Source organism: Gouania willdenowi, chromosome 1, assembly GCF_900634775.1.
Source record: "Gouania willdenowi chromosome 1, fGouWil2.1, whole genome shotgun sequence".
Lineage (NCBI taxonomy): Eukaryota > Metazoa > Chordata > Actinopteri > Blenniiformes > Gobiesocidae > Gouania > Gouania willdenowi.
In genome coordinates, this window is record NC_041044.1 from 21,524,133 (window position 1) to 21,540,813 (window position 16,681).

Here is a 16,681-nt window from a genome sequence, read left to right on the forward strand (position 1 = left end):
GTATACTGCTTATGTTTGATCCAAGCACGTGCACACCAACCTCTGCTTTCCATGGAGACCAGGAACACCTATCATCATTTATATTCCATATCAACTTATTCGGTCCACTTGGTTGATGGACTCACTGTGCAGAGCATAATAATATTAATACACTATGAATAGGATGCCAGTCTGTCATAAGGCCACCAGGGGGACGTGTATATGGGCATAATCAACCTCCAATCTTTGCACGTCTCAATATATTCTAGTTTCTAAACTTACAAACCCTTTTTAAAAAATTAAAATATCATGGAAAAGTTGTTTATTTTTCCATAATTACATTCAAAAAGCTAAAATTTCATAGATTATAGATTCAGGACCCACAATTTAAACGATTTCAAGTATTTATTTGTTTATTTTCACATAATTTGGGCTTCCAGCTCATAAAACCCACGAAAACAGGATTTCAAAAAATTTGAATACTGTGAAGAAATCACCATTTACTTTTCAGTTTTTACGGAAAAAAAAAAAGAGAAGGACTGGACTGTTGGCCAGTGGTTCATGGTCCTGTTTTCTGATGAAAGTAAAGTGTGTCTTTCATTTGGGAATCAAGGTCCGTGGGTTTGGAGGAAAACAGATGAGGAACAGAACATTTCACCCCAAATCATGACTGACTGTGGATATTTCACACTGCACCTCAAACAGCTTGGGTTCTGTTCCTCACCCGTTTGCACACTTCACTTTCATCAGAAAAGAGGAGCTTTGACAACAGTCCAGTCCTTCTTCTCCTCTTTTTCTGCAAAAACTGAAAAGTAAATGGTGATTTCTTCAGAGTATTCGAATTTTTTTGAAATCCTGTTTTCGTGGGTTTTATGAGCTGGAAGCCCAAATTATTTAAAAATAAACAAACTACTTTAAATCATTTAAATTGTGGGCCCTAAATCTATAATCAGTGAAAGATTCACTTTTTGAATGGAATTCTGGAAATTAAACCACTTTTCCATGACATCTTAATTTTTTGGGAAGGGTCTGTATGTGATCAGACTGTTTAGTTCGGGGGCTGAAATCAACTAAAAATGTTACCTCCATACATTTATACAATTTTGGACTAATAACTGAAACAGCAAACTTTTGGAGCGTAAACTCCAAAAAAGTCAACTAATTCAGCTGTTCTTGTCTTGCAATCTGAATTGATGAAAGTGTTTCACATGACAAAGGACAAACTTTTCATGGTGGTAAACCTAGCTTTGAAGAAAAGTTGATGTTTAGCTAAAGTAAAGTTTGGGTTAGAATTCAGGACTGTCCCCAAGGTGATAAAAAAAAACCAGATCTTGACCTGGAATTAACCCTTCAGATCCTCATAGCATCACATGATGTAGGAGTTGATTGTTCTTGTGTCCCCACAATCATTCTTTCAATCACTTCACATCTGTTTTAGTTCATAAAGGAAAATAAAGAAGCCCCAAATGTTAACATTTTATTTACAAAGTTGTTTTTTGTCATACAGAAAGTAAAAATGTAGCTACAACCTTGATTTGTGCAACCTGCGACCACACTAAAAATCATGGCTCGCTGGTTGCACAGCTGCTATAGCAATAATTTTATTGGGGGGGGGGGAGAAAAAAAAAAAAGGAACTGAAAAAAATTAAAAGAACAAAAAAAATAATAAACCCAACAACACAAAATAATTCGTCCCAACAAAAAATTCAAAGCACAGACCCAAAACTAGAAAACCAGTCCCAAAGTCCTCACAGGGGAATATGTAAGAGGGGTTGATGGTGAAACTGTGGAATGCTGAGTGGTGGGCTGCCTGAGAACCTCTGGGCCGGTGGTGTGGGTGAGGTGAGGGAGTTGGGTGGCTCTCAGTTCCATTTGGGAAAGAGGGGTTAATAGGGAGGGCAGCTCCACTCGGCCCACCCGTACGATACAGTCTTGACTCATAAAAAGAGCTCGGAGCTGGGAAGGATGGGGTATGAACGTGGATTACAAAGGCGGGGCGAGTTGGAGGAGGGCGGACATTTAGGTTGGTGGGAGAGGAAGGGTAACTCGGTAGGCTCTCGTTTTCAGTTTTGCACTTAATCATCTTCTTCGTCGTCCTCATCGTCATCCTCGTCCTCGGGATCTCGCTTTCTCTTCTCGCCTTTGCCAGCTTCTGCTTCTGGAGGCCGGTAGAAAAATAAAATCTGTTAAAACGACAAACTACGGCCAAGCAGTACAGATACGTACAGATAAAAAACATCATTCTACAATCACACATAATAATAATATTAATGGCTTAGATTTATATAGTGCTTTTTTCAAGGAGACTCAAAGCAGCGTACAGAAACCATTATTCATCCACACCAGTCACTTACATCAGTCACACCAGTGGTGGAAAGCTACAATGTAGCCACAGCTGCCCTGGGGCTACGGCCCCTCTTACCACCACTAACATTCATGTACAATTCATACCCATTCATACGAGGCAATGTTGATAAAGTGCCTTGCCCAAGGACACAACGACAATGACGGGAGCGGGATTCGAACCCCAAACCATTCAGTTATTGGACAACCCACTCTAACACTGAGCCACTTTGCTCAAAGCTGATGATTTTTCCATAAACGCTAAAATGAAAATAAAAAAGTGGCAGCAATGCACCATGTTCAAGATTCCTGTACAGGTTATCAATGGAAGGGCAAATAAGGAGTATTTACATATTATTTTCTAGTAGTAGATTTTGATCAAAATGTGCATTTCAGTCTCCTGTTAAGATACATTTGATATCAGTGTTAATTGATGAGATACATCCAAAGCTTATCCTGCCTGTTTGTTTCTGTGGGCCGCTGCACTTTAAGTCTACTTTAGCAGCTGCAACAGGTGATAAGACAACACACGTGGCGCTGCATTTGTGTGTGTATGCTTTGAATGAAGGCATATCCCTGCTTCACAACGAGCTAAAAAAAATTACAAACCACTAATGTCAGAAAGATGAAAACAATCAAATACTGTATAATTCTTCCCAAATGTTATTCGCGAAACGGACAGAAGCCCATACTTAAAATAAACTAACCTATGTGAACCTTCTGTACTATATCGGACAAAAACCTATTATGGTCTTATTGAAAACTCCTAAATAAGTGTTGACAGATGCGTTAGTGGGGCAGACATGACAGTAGCTAGACTCGGTTAGCGTACACTGTATTTTGGATTCAGCTTTAAAAAAAAAAAGTGCCTGTACCTTATGTTTTGGGACATATTCTAAGCACTAACATGTGGATTTGACTAATTAGTTAGAACATAAAATATGGAAGCAAAAACTGTTGTTATCCAGAGTGGATTATTGTTATGGACACGACAGCTGCCTTTTAATACCAATGTAGCGCAAATGTTATATAGTTTATATATTTTTACATTGGAAATGCACAAAATCGAAATAGCGCAATTAAAAACTGGTAATGGAAACACCTGAATTTTGAAAAAAAAAAAACCAAAAAAAAAAACCACTCATATCAATAAAATGTTTTTACGCCTTCATGAGGAGGAATTTCAGATGTTTCGATATTGAAATGTGTCGCAAAAGCGTCACGGAAACACTGCAAATACACGTCACAGAACGTGACTTACATGGTCACATGACCATTTCTCTCTGAGAAGACATGACGCGGTACATGTAAACAGAAGAGGAGACACTTCTTAGCATTAATATATTTAAAAACTATTACAGCCACATTATACGTGAAACAACAACAGAAAACAGAGTGTTATAAGGAGGTTTGGAGCATCCACCTTTCTGCGTCGAAGTCTCACGGGAATTACGAGGCTCCTCCCAAAACAGTGTTCAATGGAAACACGTTCAAAGTGCAATTTTACTTTGTTGACTTTTATTTTGTGAAAACCTGTAATGGCAACGCAGCTAGTGATAATTGAGCATCAAACCAGTCATGTCTCAATAAACTAAAGTCTTGAACCACACCACACACTTTGTGATGTACTTTTATTTCCATAACTACTCAAACCAGCAGTTTACTAAATAAACCATTGCAGTTTAAATACTAGAGGTGTGAAAAAAAAACCCCATTTCACGATATATATTGCGATTTTTTTGGGTGCCGATTTTAAATCGATTTTTTATTAATTAATTTTTTAAATAAATTGAATCAATATTTGTGTATTTGTGCAATATTTCAGTGGTTACAATGCTTTCAATGTGTTATTTGATGCACTTTATTTTATGATGGCAGTGTGTAATGCCTGCAATATTTATGTATGCACAGGCATTTTATTTTCATTTAATCTGTTCAGATCAGTGTTTAAACTGACACAATAGGATACATTATTTTTTTCTTATTTTTGTGCACTGTCAGTAACTCAGGGTGATTTATCCTTAATGTTCTCACTTACAGTTGTTACAATGCCGTCATTATGTTGTCATGGTTACTTTGAGACTCCTACACAGTAGTTTTAGTGAAAAGAAACTTTTTATGATGGCAGTGTGTAACAAGGCATTTTCATTTTTTTTTCAGTGAAAATGTGCAAAAACACTAATAATAAATAAGATGTTTTGAAGCAAATAGTTTTGACTATTTGTCCTCTGAATGATCAATATCTTCTGATGAACATATACAGCAACTTGATTCCTTCTCTGTGTTTAATTTTGATATTAACTGGGTAGAATATTGCGATATATTGCTATAATATCATATCATGATACCTATCATATTGCAACATCCTGGCCAATACTCACCCTTATTAAATATATTTATTTAATTCTTGACCTTTTCTCCCGCAGACATGACACTTATAGTCAAATGGCAACACAAGCCTCTAATGAGTAAAAAAGAATCATTTGTTGACATGCTTCTCCATCACTGGCTTATAATGAGCTTTGGATCTTTTAGAGATAAGTGAAGCTTCTAGAAGGATCATGTAGTTGTTAATCTAGAAGTCGTCATCGTTCCATTTGTTCAACAGAATCTCGTTTCATTGTGTCCTGCAGATGAAAGTGGTTCAGATTGTCCCTAAAGCAAGAGTCAGCGCTGCAGAGAGAGAACACGCTGAGAGCATGTGACCCTTTGTTGGGAGTAATGCACCGTATTCACAGAGCGGCTCAAAACGCTTTTTTTTTTGCTTTCAGTCATGACTCTGGGGCTAGTTTCTTACCCTCTTCATCCTCATCCTCCTCTTCATCCTCGTCCTCTACGTCTCTTTCCTGGCCAAAGTCTTCCTCCTTTCCCGACAACATTTGAACAAGTTAAAAAAACACGTTATACGGACACCGCAGCATCACACACACTCTTGAACCTAGTTTGTCATCACACCTCATCTTCACCGCTGACCTCCTCATCGTCTTCCTCTCCTTCTACCTCCTCTTCGTCTTCCTCCTCATCCTCCTCCTCATCAAAGTCTTCCTCGTCTCCCTCTTCATCCTCTTCGTCCTCACCTTCTGGACAACAACAAAGTCAGTCAAAAACACAACTCGCTTTACGTATCACGTCGATTAGCCTTACCATTACAACAGAAAACAGACTTAATTAATTTTTAAAGCTTTAAAAGCATATTGTGCATATTATTACTAATATATATTATTTATAATATACGTGCGCTCACTCTAAATGGAAGCTGAACTGCTTTTAAAAAACCAAATGAATAACCCGGACTCATCAGAGACAGGTAATGTCACTTATTACCAGGGTTGGGATCAATTATAATTGTGTAATGATAATTAATTACAATTTTGGCATAATTATAATTGTAATTTCAAAAATCTGTTGCTGTTGTAATTGAGTTTAGATAATCGACTTTGTAATTGGAATTACCATGAATATTCTATAAAAATTGTCAATTATGATTTAACGCAAAACTGGGGAACCATGTTACAGTTCTACACATATGTAGTTAATTATTATTAAAATATGTTACATATCAATATCTATAATGCAGCTAAAGACACTTCTATACAGACAAGCTTTTAATTAACCTTTTATTAACTTGGCGTTTGCATTGTATTTTCTTTTGCCTTATTTTGAAGGACTGTATTGTATCTTTTGTAAATCATTGTTTATTCTGTTTTGTGAAGCACTTTGTGATTTCCATCTATGAAAGGTGCTATATACATAAAATGTACTTACTTACTATAAAAATTGTCAATTATAATTTCACGCAAAAAATATATCAACTTTCCCACATTTTACCATTTAGAAAATATTTAAATCTAGGGGTATAACGACACAAAAAAAGCTCTGACGCCAACACCATAAATATAAAGACCTATATTTTCATTGATTAGGAAGCCTAACAAGGTAATCAATAGATAGGAAAGAAATTAGAGGATAGATATTTGTTTTTAGTGTATTTTACAAATGCTAACAGAAAGCTAACACAAGAGGAAGGTTAACTTTTATTAGGTCATTTATTTCAGTATCAGTAATTGTGATTAATTGTAATTGAACTTTAGGAATTGAGAGCATAATTGTAATTGACTTTCTGAGGATAAAAGGAATTGTAATTGAATTGTAATTGGAAAAAATGCTGGCCACTGTAATCGTGATTAAACTGCAATTGAACATGGGTAATTGAAAGAAAAAAAATGTAATTGATAGGGATGTCCCGATGCAACTTTTTCATTGCCGATATGATATCGATATTGCAGCCTTGCATATCGGCCGATACCGATATTGATCCAATATCAGCATGAATTATACATGCTTTGATTTTTTCCTTTAATATAAAAACAATAATTACTTATTTTGTAGTGTGAAATGTTAGAAAAGGCTTGATCAAGTGATGTCACTCAAACAGAGAACAATAGTCAGCAAAAACTGACTGAGAAAAACTGACCCATTTATTATTAACCAATTGGTTACATAAATGTTAACCATCAACATAATATCTACAGTATTATTCAAATGAATAAAATAAATAAATGAATTAATTACATTTTTTTTTTAAAAATGGAAAATCCGGAAATTTGAATCCGATATTAGTTTTCAGGCTAATATCGGATTGATAACGGGTCGGCACACTCCTAGTAATTGACCCCAGCCCTGCTTATTACCTTCATCTTCATCATCATCAACGCCGTCTCCGTCCACTTCTCCATCCGAGTCTGTGGCTTCCATGTCCTCCATGTCGTAACCATCCAGGTAGGTGAGCTGGGGCAGCAGTTCGAACACGCTCTCTCTGTAGTCGTTCAGGTTTGTCACTTCACAGTTGAACAAGTCCAAACTCTTCAGATTGTCCAGTTTTTTCTACCAATCAAAAGCAGCCAATTACAATCGTACATTTAGCCAACAACAACACACACACAAATGGGTATACACAATAATATGCATATTTCAAGGTATTTCTATGTACAAAAATAAAAACTTGCAGAATAATTTTCTTATCAGTACAAGTCGGTGATAAACACTAAATAATAATCTAAAACAAACTAGGTTTATTTTGACAAAAAGAAACGTACTAATGGTTCCAATGTGCTGATGTCTTTCAATTTGTTGCCACTCAGGTTTAGATGTGTGAGGTTGGGTAATGTTTCTGCTAAAACATCAAGCCCACCACTAATTCTGTTGTCGCTCAACTCCAACTGAAGCCAAAAGAAAAAGGGACAAATGATTACAGATGACAATCGGCATGTGTGAGTTTCTATTATTTGGGGGAGGTGAAAGCGTTCTCTTACCTTTTTCAGTTTGCCTAGTTTAGGGAGGGTGGAGACTGTAATGAGGCCAACATTTATCAAACTGAGGAACTCCAGGTTGACAAACTCATCTGTGAGGCCCTCCACTTTCCCGTCGACTGATCGACAATTATCAAGGACAAGTTCTCGTACCTAAAATGGGGGAAAAGATGGTATTTAATTATTAACCATCTGTTTCTGAATGCAATAACACAGCAGCACTTTTTATTAAAGAACAAGTACAAAAATGCACAAATAAATAAATGTTTTTTAGTGACGAGGATAGCAAACTCAAAAACCCTAGAAAAGTGTGGAAAGAGTATGAATAAATCCAAACGCGAATTGGGAAAAACATTTCATATTTGACCTTCTCACTATTACTATGTCAAGTTGTTGTTTTTCCCAATTTTGTCCTACTAGTCAGTATCCAATGTGGCACTCTTTTTCTCTACTGCGTATGACAGATTATTATTATTGCTGATGTAATGTTCTTATTGATTTTAAAACAGTTAAATATTGTCTGTTCTACGTTTTAAATCGTGTAAAGCACATTGATGTGCCTTGTGCATGAAATGCGCTATACAAATACATTTGCCTCATCTTACAACTTTACAAATAAATGCATTTACAGAAGAAGATGTTTGCTGGTAACAATTGATGAATCACAAACAAGTTGCAATGAACAAACTTTCCTATCTATTAAAAGCAGAGGTGAAAGTAATGGTTTACGAGTACTCAGTACGTTACTGTAATTGAGTTGCTTTTATGGGTACATTTCTAAATCACTAATTTTACTTATCCTCAAGTACGTTTTCTACACCCAACCGGTACTGTGTAAACTATTATTACTACTACTATTATTATTTTTGGTTTCAAAATGATAAATGAACATTGTGAAACTACAAAAAATGAAATGCCCAGAAAACAACCAACACGGCATTGAATGGTGGTCATTTTCTCAGTTATTAGAGTTCATAAATGTTGCTGTACCTGAGATTTTTGATTATTTTTTAATTGAATTCATTAATGTTATTATATTTAAAACTGTAAATTTTGACAAACCTTTTATTTTATACATGTGTGGAAAACAAATGAAGTTCCAATTGTGCAAAATTTAATAAGCGAGAATTAATAAAGAAATTCTGATTTTGATTTAATCTCTTCCTTTATATAAGTTTTAACACGAGATGTTTACTGTATGCAAGGGAACAGTTTCTAGATACCAAAAATATACGTGGGGGGTGAAAGTAACTTGTAACTTTTATTTCGAGTAATATTTATTTGAGCTACTTTTTACTTGTACTTGAGTATAATTTCAATTAAGTCGCAGTACTTCTACTTGAGTAGAATACATCAGTACTCTTTACACCTCTGATTAAAAACCAAAGTAATACTAAATGTTTTTCAGTACCACAATCAAATGTTTTTGTGTTAAGTAATTAATTAAGATGCTTAACTTTGTTGTTAAAAAAAACAAGTCTGAAGGCGGAGTTAAGGCGAACACTTGGTTGCGCAATTCTCTGTTGAATAAAATCGTTGCTAACAAAAAAAAAAAAAAAAGTTGTCGTGAACCAACAAAGATCCACATTGCCCGAGTAAAAACACCAAAATGGACACCCCGTCTGCGTCTAAAAACGCCCGGTGTGACAGTGTGCTGGGCTCGTCCTGCGTCATGTGTTCATTTGTTTGAAAAAGATGCAGAGCTCCGCTAGCATGCTGATGCACTCACTAATGACAAATGCAATGATTTTGTGTGCTAGCAGGCTACAGGCTAGGCTAGGCTAGCTAATGCCCCTTTCACACGCTGCCGTGCTGTGTAGAGCTGCAGCTCGTCAGCTCTGTGTGAGTGAGTGAGTGTGTGTGTGTGTACGTGTGTCTGCCGCCATTAGCCGAGCCAACAGCAGCGCGAAGGATTGCGAAAACAAGCGTTTAGAAAAAAAGACTCCGTTTAACCAACTTTGTTCGACGGGACAAGTGGAGTGTATATCGTCGTCGAGCTTTACTGCAAAAAGTTATTAACGTCGCTTTCAGGTGGAAGTGGAAGGAAATACGTTGAGGGGGAAATTTTAGTAGAAACAAAGATGGAGACGGTTCCTTTCTCGCAGGGCTTCAAAGACGACAGAATGACAACATGGCGACTCCAAAGGCACAGTAACGCCGTCCTCTGCATATTCCAATGGCGGCTAGCGCCGTTTGAGGAGAGCAATTGTCGCTGTTTATAACTTTACGTGATTGCATTTTCCAATGGTAAACCATTATTATTTCATGCATGTCTTGGGTGGAGATATACAGGCACCGGCCGTCGAGTTTTTGGTGCCCACGCATGAAACACGGAGCGCCGGGTCTTGGTGACAGTCTCGCCGGCCTTCTCTATAAATTGACCGGTGGTCGTGTAAAAGCGACCGTTCATGATGTAAAGCGTAATTGAGCGCTAAACGAGTATTTATGGACTATTTTAGTTCACAATATGAAAAAAATGTGGCGTTTGATCGATGAGGGGAAGACTGTAAATATGGCGGGAAGACATTACTACGTTAGCTACACCGCTGTGACGAATATGATAAAGTTCCAGATTTCATCGCACTTTAATCCGCGTGTATTATTTAGACACTGTAAAGAGAGCGCTGGGCAACCATGTCATTTATTTAAAGGAATTAACAGCTGCACCATCCCTTTAAAAAAAAAAACTGCAGCAGATACTTAAACGTGGCTTTAAACGCACCACGTTTCAGTGTATGTTTAATGCTGCGGGTTTTAACCGCTGATGTAAAGCAGTGTGATTCTAAATGTATGAATGATGAGTCGAGGGCTGTTTTTTTCTCTTTTTTTTGTCGCCGCTGATTCTGCCCATTTATTGCCAACACCGCCGTGTTCAGTATAAATACACCGGTAAGGAAGCTTTAGCCTCCCGTTTGCAACATTTACAACCTGCACAGGGCACTATAAAGTAAAGTTTGAATGAATATATGTAATGGTAATAGTAAAACGCCTCGTTTTCGTGAGTTGTGCTGGCAGAAAACATGGCTACCAGTGTCTGAGACACACCACTCTGTGTATGCCAAACGCGGCGCAGGAAGCAGCTCGTTTTGTTGAAACAGAAGTTTTCTAAATGTGCTCCAGGGCTGGAATCAACCTGAACCGTGTGTGTACCGATGACCAAACGGGCCGCGAAATGGTTAAAGCACCGCAATAACGCCAGTGACCTGAGGAGAAAGCACCGTTTCAAAGTAACCACCGAACACAGCTCTTCTATCCGCCCAGTGCTGACACGGGGATTAAGCGTGTTGTGCTGGTGTTTTCTCCCTGTTTAAAGAGGAGAACAGCACCCCATGAAGCCCATGTGGTCACCATTGCGTTGGACACACAGGTCGGTCACTCGCAAAGAAAAAAGAAAAGTAGCAAGCTAGCAGGGTTAGCCAGAAAACTAAGGGCTGGTTTTAAAAAGCACGACTCACATCAGACGGTGTCCTGTTTCTTAGCTCCAAGTGGATCCTCTTCTTCATTTCCATCGTGACCTGCAAAAGTGAAACTTTTCTCTCTGGGGGTTTGGCTGGAATCTTCAGTCCAAAGGCAGAGATGCCCTAATGGAGGGAGAATATAGGACTGTATAATGAACTGAGCCAAACGCTAAGTTAGTCGGAGAGAGGGGAAACCATGGAGGGAAACGGGACTGATACAAAATATATGCTCAACAGCGCCCCCTGAGTCTAGAAACGCCCATCGCCTCTGCAGTCACACAACATGACGCTGGCTCAAAACATGGTGCAATTATTTTTCTGCCAAAGAATGTCCGTGTTTTTGTAAATGCGACTTGTTTTCAGCGTTATTTTTTTTTTAAAAAAGTTATTTTATAAATAAAGCAACTATGTGTAATAGATAGAATATGACATTCAGCCACTTATGTGTCGAAAAGTAGGTCATATGTTGAACTTTGTGTGTGCCAAGTATCAAGAAACCTTACGTGTGTATATTTTTCATTTTAAATATGTTTCTTATTTATGCTGTGTAAATGACTTGTATTTGTCTGTTTTTTTAAGGATCAAACCTGTTTCCAAAATAACCCAAACTTGGACATGTGTAACCCCTTTGTACTTTTTTTAAAAAAAAAAAAAAAAATCAAATAAAAAAAAATGACTTCACATTGTGTGTGCTTTTGCTTCTTGAATCCTTACTGCATACATTAGTAGAAAAGAGCAGCGTGGTAGTTGTGCAGTAAAGAGAGCATTGTGTATGCATGCACATGGTGGCCGGGGCACCTCCAACTCCACCCCCTTACTTCCTGAGCTCTGGGGTACACAACCGCTTTCTTTTTTGAGTTGAAGCTTTTTTTTCTTTTCTTTTCTTTTTTTTTTTTTTTTTACTTTAAACAATTTTCAACCAGATTTTTTTTCTGTGCTGTTTTTCTCCAATACTTTCTTTGTGTTGGTTACATAATTCTTGCAACAATTTTATATAAAATATAATTAAATATGGCTAATCTCACCATTGATATATTATAGGTAGTTGATGATTCTAACCAAAAGATGGCGTTCTATAATCTATGCCTTCATTTCTCAGCTGCCAGGGTTATGTGTGACTGACAGTCTTTCCTCTTTTTTTTCTAATAAGAGGATGATCCAGTAATAAGATTTATCAGTCTTTAGGGGTGACTGATAAGTTATCTCTGAATAGTTTAATATCCTTATGTCAGATGAACATCTTGACTGTTTGTGTGATAATCTGAAATGAGTTCAAATTGATAGTAATAAATAATTATTAAGGAACGTGTACAAGAAGGGTGATATTGCATAAGACAAACTTCTGATACATCTAACATTTTTATCAAAGGGTTTAAGGTTAACAAAAAAAAATTATATGAGCCAAAAACAACCACACAAAAATACATTTAGTTCTGATTGTGTGTCTAGAAAAAGTTAAAAGGTCCAGAGACCGGAGGCAGTTGTTGGTTGAGTGTTAGTTTATGTTCTGGATGGTTCCATCTCCATCCAAGTGGTTCAAACACAGACGTCACATCAGAGCTCAATGTGTTGTGAGAAGATTGAGAACACACCCCAACCAAGACGCTGGCTGCCTAAGAGATAAGATGGGTATGCTCTCGGGTCAAGCATTCTCAGTTTCAGGTTGCATATTTCACATTGTAATAGTAGGTTTAGTGAGACAAAGAGATTGTTGCTGAATGTTCAAAAAAAAAGTAGTGATTGATATTAATGCCACGAGTCTACTATTTATACCCGAATACACAATAAGATGGCAAATACTTTAAACATTTGTTCAAAGTAGCCCCAATGTTGCCAATAACAAGTCTCTATACTAGTGGTAACCTAGTAACCCCTGAGCCTTTTGATTATCAAAAAGAACCCCATAATTTGAGTGACTGTAAGTTTCTATCTGTGTCTGCTGGCCTTCCCGTGTAATCACATTCTTGAACCTATCTGTGAGGGCATTAGACCTATTCTGACATCTTTGTAATGTCGGGGGTGTGGCTCAACATCTAATGAGTTGTGCCACAGTTTAGGTCAGATGGACCAGGTAGGGTTATTTACATTTACACTAAAATGAAATCAAATACATTCATACAACAGGGCCATAAGATTTACTGTAATTGCATTCTCAAGACATACATATATGTACTCTACTACCCCCTTATTTTCTCTCTCTCTCTTTTAGTGCTGTGCCAACTGCTCCAGCTTTACAAATATGATAAGACTCAAGCTGCAAGAGCTCTCCCAGCACTGTGGTAATGGTTAACCAGATAACTCGATCAGGGGTGTGTGTAGAAAACAGTCAGGAGTTATTTTGTCTCTTTTTATCGGCTTGCCTGCGTTCCTCGAGTTGAATTCATTCATAGCAGTGCTCAGAATGGCTGAGACACCAGAACAAGGGTTGGAAAGTACGAATTCAAAAGAAGATGAAGGTAATAGCTTTTTTCTCTTTGCTTTATATTTAGGCTTGATCGAATACGTTTTTGCCAGGAAGCTTCTTTGCACATGATGATATGCCTTTTGGCCAGTTACCCAAATTGTATTTATAACAACTCATTTATTGCTATTGAACTACATGTACTTTTACCAACTAAAGAAGTCTGATTTAAAGGTTTTCTGGAGTGTGCCAAGATTCACCAAATGCTTTACTTTTGTTGTTGTTTTTTTTTTCTTCTTTTTTCATAGGAGGAATCCGTTGCCGGTTACGTGACAGGAACCTTCTAAGAAAGAGAAAAGCGGAGGCAGAGGAGAAGGAAACTAACCAGTGGGATTTTGGGTAAGTGTTGCAAATCAGTGAATTATTTTAGAGTTGAACATATTTTCTGCTCTTTACAAGATAAAGTGAAGGGTAAAGTTTTCACGTATGAAGTAGGAAATAGCATATACACTCAACATGGTAATTTGCACACTTGTTGAAACACAATCACACTTTAGCTGCTTATCACTCCTGATTTATATTAAACGTGGAGCAAGCAAAAGCCAAAGGTTGCCCTGCTCGTGTTTATCTGTTGATTTCCTAAAACCAGGTCAAGGACTTTGTACCATTAACTTTTCCAAAGTGTCACTAATAGCTATGTCAGTATTTGCTGTTGTTAAGCTTGACTGCTGTTGTGCTGCTCTTTCAGGGTAGAGAGCCCGAGCAAAAGATCAAAAGCTACAGTGAAAAGTAGTTCAAAGAAAAGAGGCAGGCCCAGAAAGTTAGAAACCACACCGCTGATACCAGTGGTGCAGGAGAAGGAAGCAGTGATCCAGGAAGATCCAGGAGTTGTGTTGGTACCTGAAGCTGCTGGAACCATCCTCGATCAGAAGACCAGCTTTCTGACTCCTTTACCTGCTGTGGCATCAGAACCAGCACCATTGCAGGAGTCAGTCCAAAGTCCTGTCTTTGTCTCCACCCTGTCTTCTCCTGCTCTGGTTAACCCAGCTCCTGATATGACAACCATCCAAGATTCAGCTCAAGAAGTCTTTTTAGGCCCAGTTTTATCTCAAGACTCAACCTTATATCCAGCTCCAGCTCCTCAACAGCTGGATAATCTTTACGCAGAGTCACAAAACAATGAGGCCTCCGACCAAATTCTGAATCAGGATGTGGGCCGCAATGATGAGATGAACAAGGCTCCTCCAGCGGACAAAAAAACTGATGAAGATATAGGCGTTGAAGGTAAACAACTGCAGAAAGACGCCTTTGAAATTCTTTCTTGATTAAAAACTGGTGGTGATCTTCCTCCCAATATTAACAATGAAACTTTCTATTCTTTTGTCTTTAGATTTGAGTGAAACACGGCTGATGACTGAACAAAGTAAAATGTATCCACTTCCATCCTTTTCCTCTATGCCTTTGTCAGAAGAATATCTTCCAGGAAACTAGTTATTGTGTCTGTTTGTCACACAGAAGTGGTTACTGGTTTAATTCCAAAAACTTTGTCAGGTGAATTTGTGTTTTTTGTTTTTGTTACGGCTTTTATCTCAGTGTGTGGTCAATGTCCAACTTTAAAAATTAAGAGAACACGCACATTGAATTCAAACTAAGCATGTGTGCTTATTTATTCTGGTTCATATTATTGATTAAAAACTAAACATTCCTTTTTATATAAATATGATGCATGTATTGGATGGCAAATTTCACTTCATGTACTTTGAATAAATAAATATAATAAAGCCGACTCCTTCTTTTATTCAATTATTGGCTTAGAACTGAATGTTTGATGGACACAAATAGTTTTTAAGACACTTTTTTTTAAATATCTTTGAAAACAACATCACAAGTTCTTTGTAGATGTTACATTTTGCTACAACAACAGTCCTTTCCATTCAATGGGTAAGCTTCACTTCAACCCCAAAGGTGTGCTTTGGTATCCCAAGATGTTGGGTGCAAGTAAGCAGGGATGGCATCTTCATGGATCTTACTTGTTTGACAATTGTACTTGATTATTCATTAAGATTTCCAAAATATGTTTGTAGCAGAATGCATTATCTGTCTGATTGTAGGCCAATTGCTTCAGAATGAAATAATGTTTCAGTGGAAAGGTCTGCATGTTGGTCGTACATGTCAAAATGATATTCCAATTCATTACTTTAACAAAAACTCACAATCGACTTTCCATTATATAGAGATTTATGACCGAGTTTATTTTTGCTTCAAGTTTTTATTCAAGGTAGGTTTTTCCCATACATATTTCAATTACCTGCATTTTTAGATGATTAATAAACTGAAATTACTTCTATCAAATAAGGTGATGTTTCCCTACAGCAGAGGTGTCAAACTACTTTTAGCTCAGGGGCCAGATATGGATCAGTTTGAACTCAACTGGGTGGCAGATTTTAGGAGGGAAAATGACCAACTTATCTTTATCACAACATAGTGCCCTGTTTTGCACTTCAGTGTAAAAATAACTACACTATCCAACCAATGAGACAGATATGAATCCTTAAGAATGTTTATTTAAAATTTCCATAATTTTGTGACCAATTTGATTTAATTTGGGGAAATGTTGTGCAATAATTCAAGGACAACTGCAGGTATTTTGAAAATGTGAGAATTATTTCAACAATTTGTGATCAAAAATGACTGCCATCATTTTTTCCCAATGTGGTTTTACTGCAAATGGCTAATAAACTAAACTAAACTGAACTGATCATGTGATATAAGCATGATAAAACTGTGAGCCCTGCAAATATTATGAATTTTCATTGAATTTCTGTATTTGGAGGAGTTGAGATGTCAATTAGTTGGTAATGTTCACATTGATTTATGTTTTCTCTATCGGCCCCTGCACTTGAGTTTTTCACCACTTGTGCATTATATCCACTTGATGAGGTCCACAAAGAGCAATTTGCACTTCTTCTGAGCTTTTAAGTAATCTAAAACTCTATGTTTTGATAAAAATGTCAACCATTATTTATCCTACCTGTATTTGGATAAATTCTTAATCTAGTTTACATCAGGTGAAGTGTTGTTGATGAAAAATATATAAAACATTGTAGTTGACAATAGTAACATTGTCCTAGGCTAGAACAACTTCCACTGCTGTGAAACTGTAAATTGTTTGAATCTTTCTTTGCTTCTGA

At 37.1% G+C, this 16,681-nt stretch overlaps 2 protein-coding genes across 5 annotated transcripts; one reads left to right on the forward strand and one right to left on the reverse strand.

Moving 5' to 3' along the window:
• Window positions 1-1,443: 1,443 nt before the first annotated feature.
• On the reverse strand, window positions 1,444-11,365 carry anp32b (acidic (leucine-rich) nuclear phosphoprotein 32 family, member B). 4 transcript variants are annotated; one of them, XM_028443901.1, is made up of 7 exons: window positions 11,087-11,365; window positions 7,635-7,784; window positions 7,419-7,541; window positions 7,014-7,206; window positions 5,278-5,399; window positions 5,120-5,195; window positions 1,444-2,137 (listed from the first exon to the last, which is right to left on the reverse strand). In XM_028443901.1, the coding sequence occupies exons 1-7, from the start codon at window positions 11,138-11,140 to the stop codon at window positions 2,055-2,057; spliced, it is 801 nt and encodes a 266-aa protein (XP_028299702.1). In that variant the 5' UTR covers window positions 11,141-11,365; the 3' UTR covers window positions 1,444-2,054. The 4 variants fall into 4 exon arrangements, with proteins under 4 accessions (XP_028299702.1, XP_028299693.1, XP_028299718.1 ...); XM_028443892.1 differs by having other exon boundaries at window positions 5,278-5,402; window positions 11,087-11,364; XM_028443917.1 differs by having other exon boundaries at window positions 5,120-5,186; window positions 11,087-11,358.
• A 670-nt stretch (window positions 11,366-12,035) lies between these two features.
• hemgn (hemogen) lies at window positions 12,036-15,271 on the forward strand. Its single transcript, XM_028443928.1, has 4 exons — window positions 12,036-13,545; window positions 13,799-13,889; window positions 14,239-14,774; window positions 14,881-15,271. The coding sequence occupies exons 1-4, from the start codon at window positions 13,491-13,493 to the stop codon at window positions 14,979-14,981; spliced, it is 783 nt and encodes a 260-aa protein (XP_028299729.1). The 5' UTR covers window positions 12,036-13,490; the 3' UTR covers window positions 14,982-15,271.
• The last annotated feature ends 1,410 nt before the right edge of the window (window positions 15,272-16,681 follow it).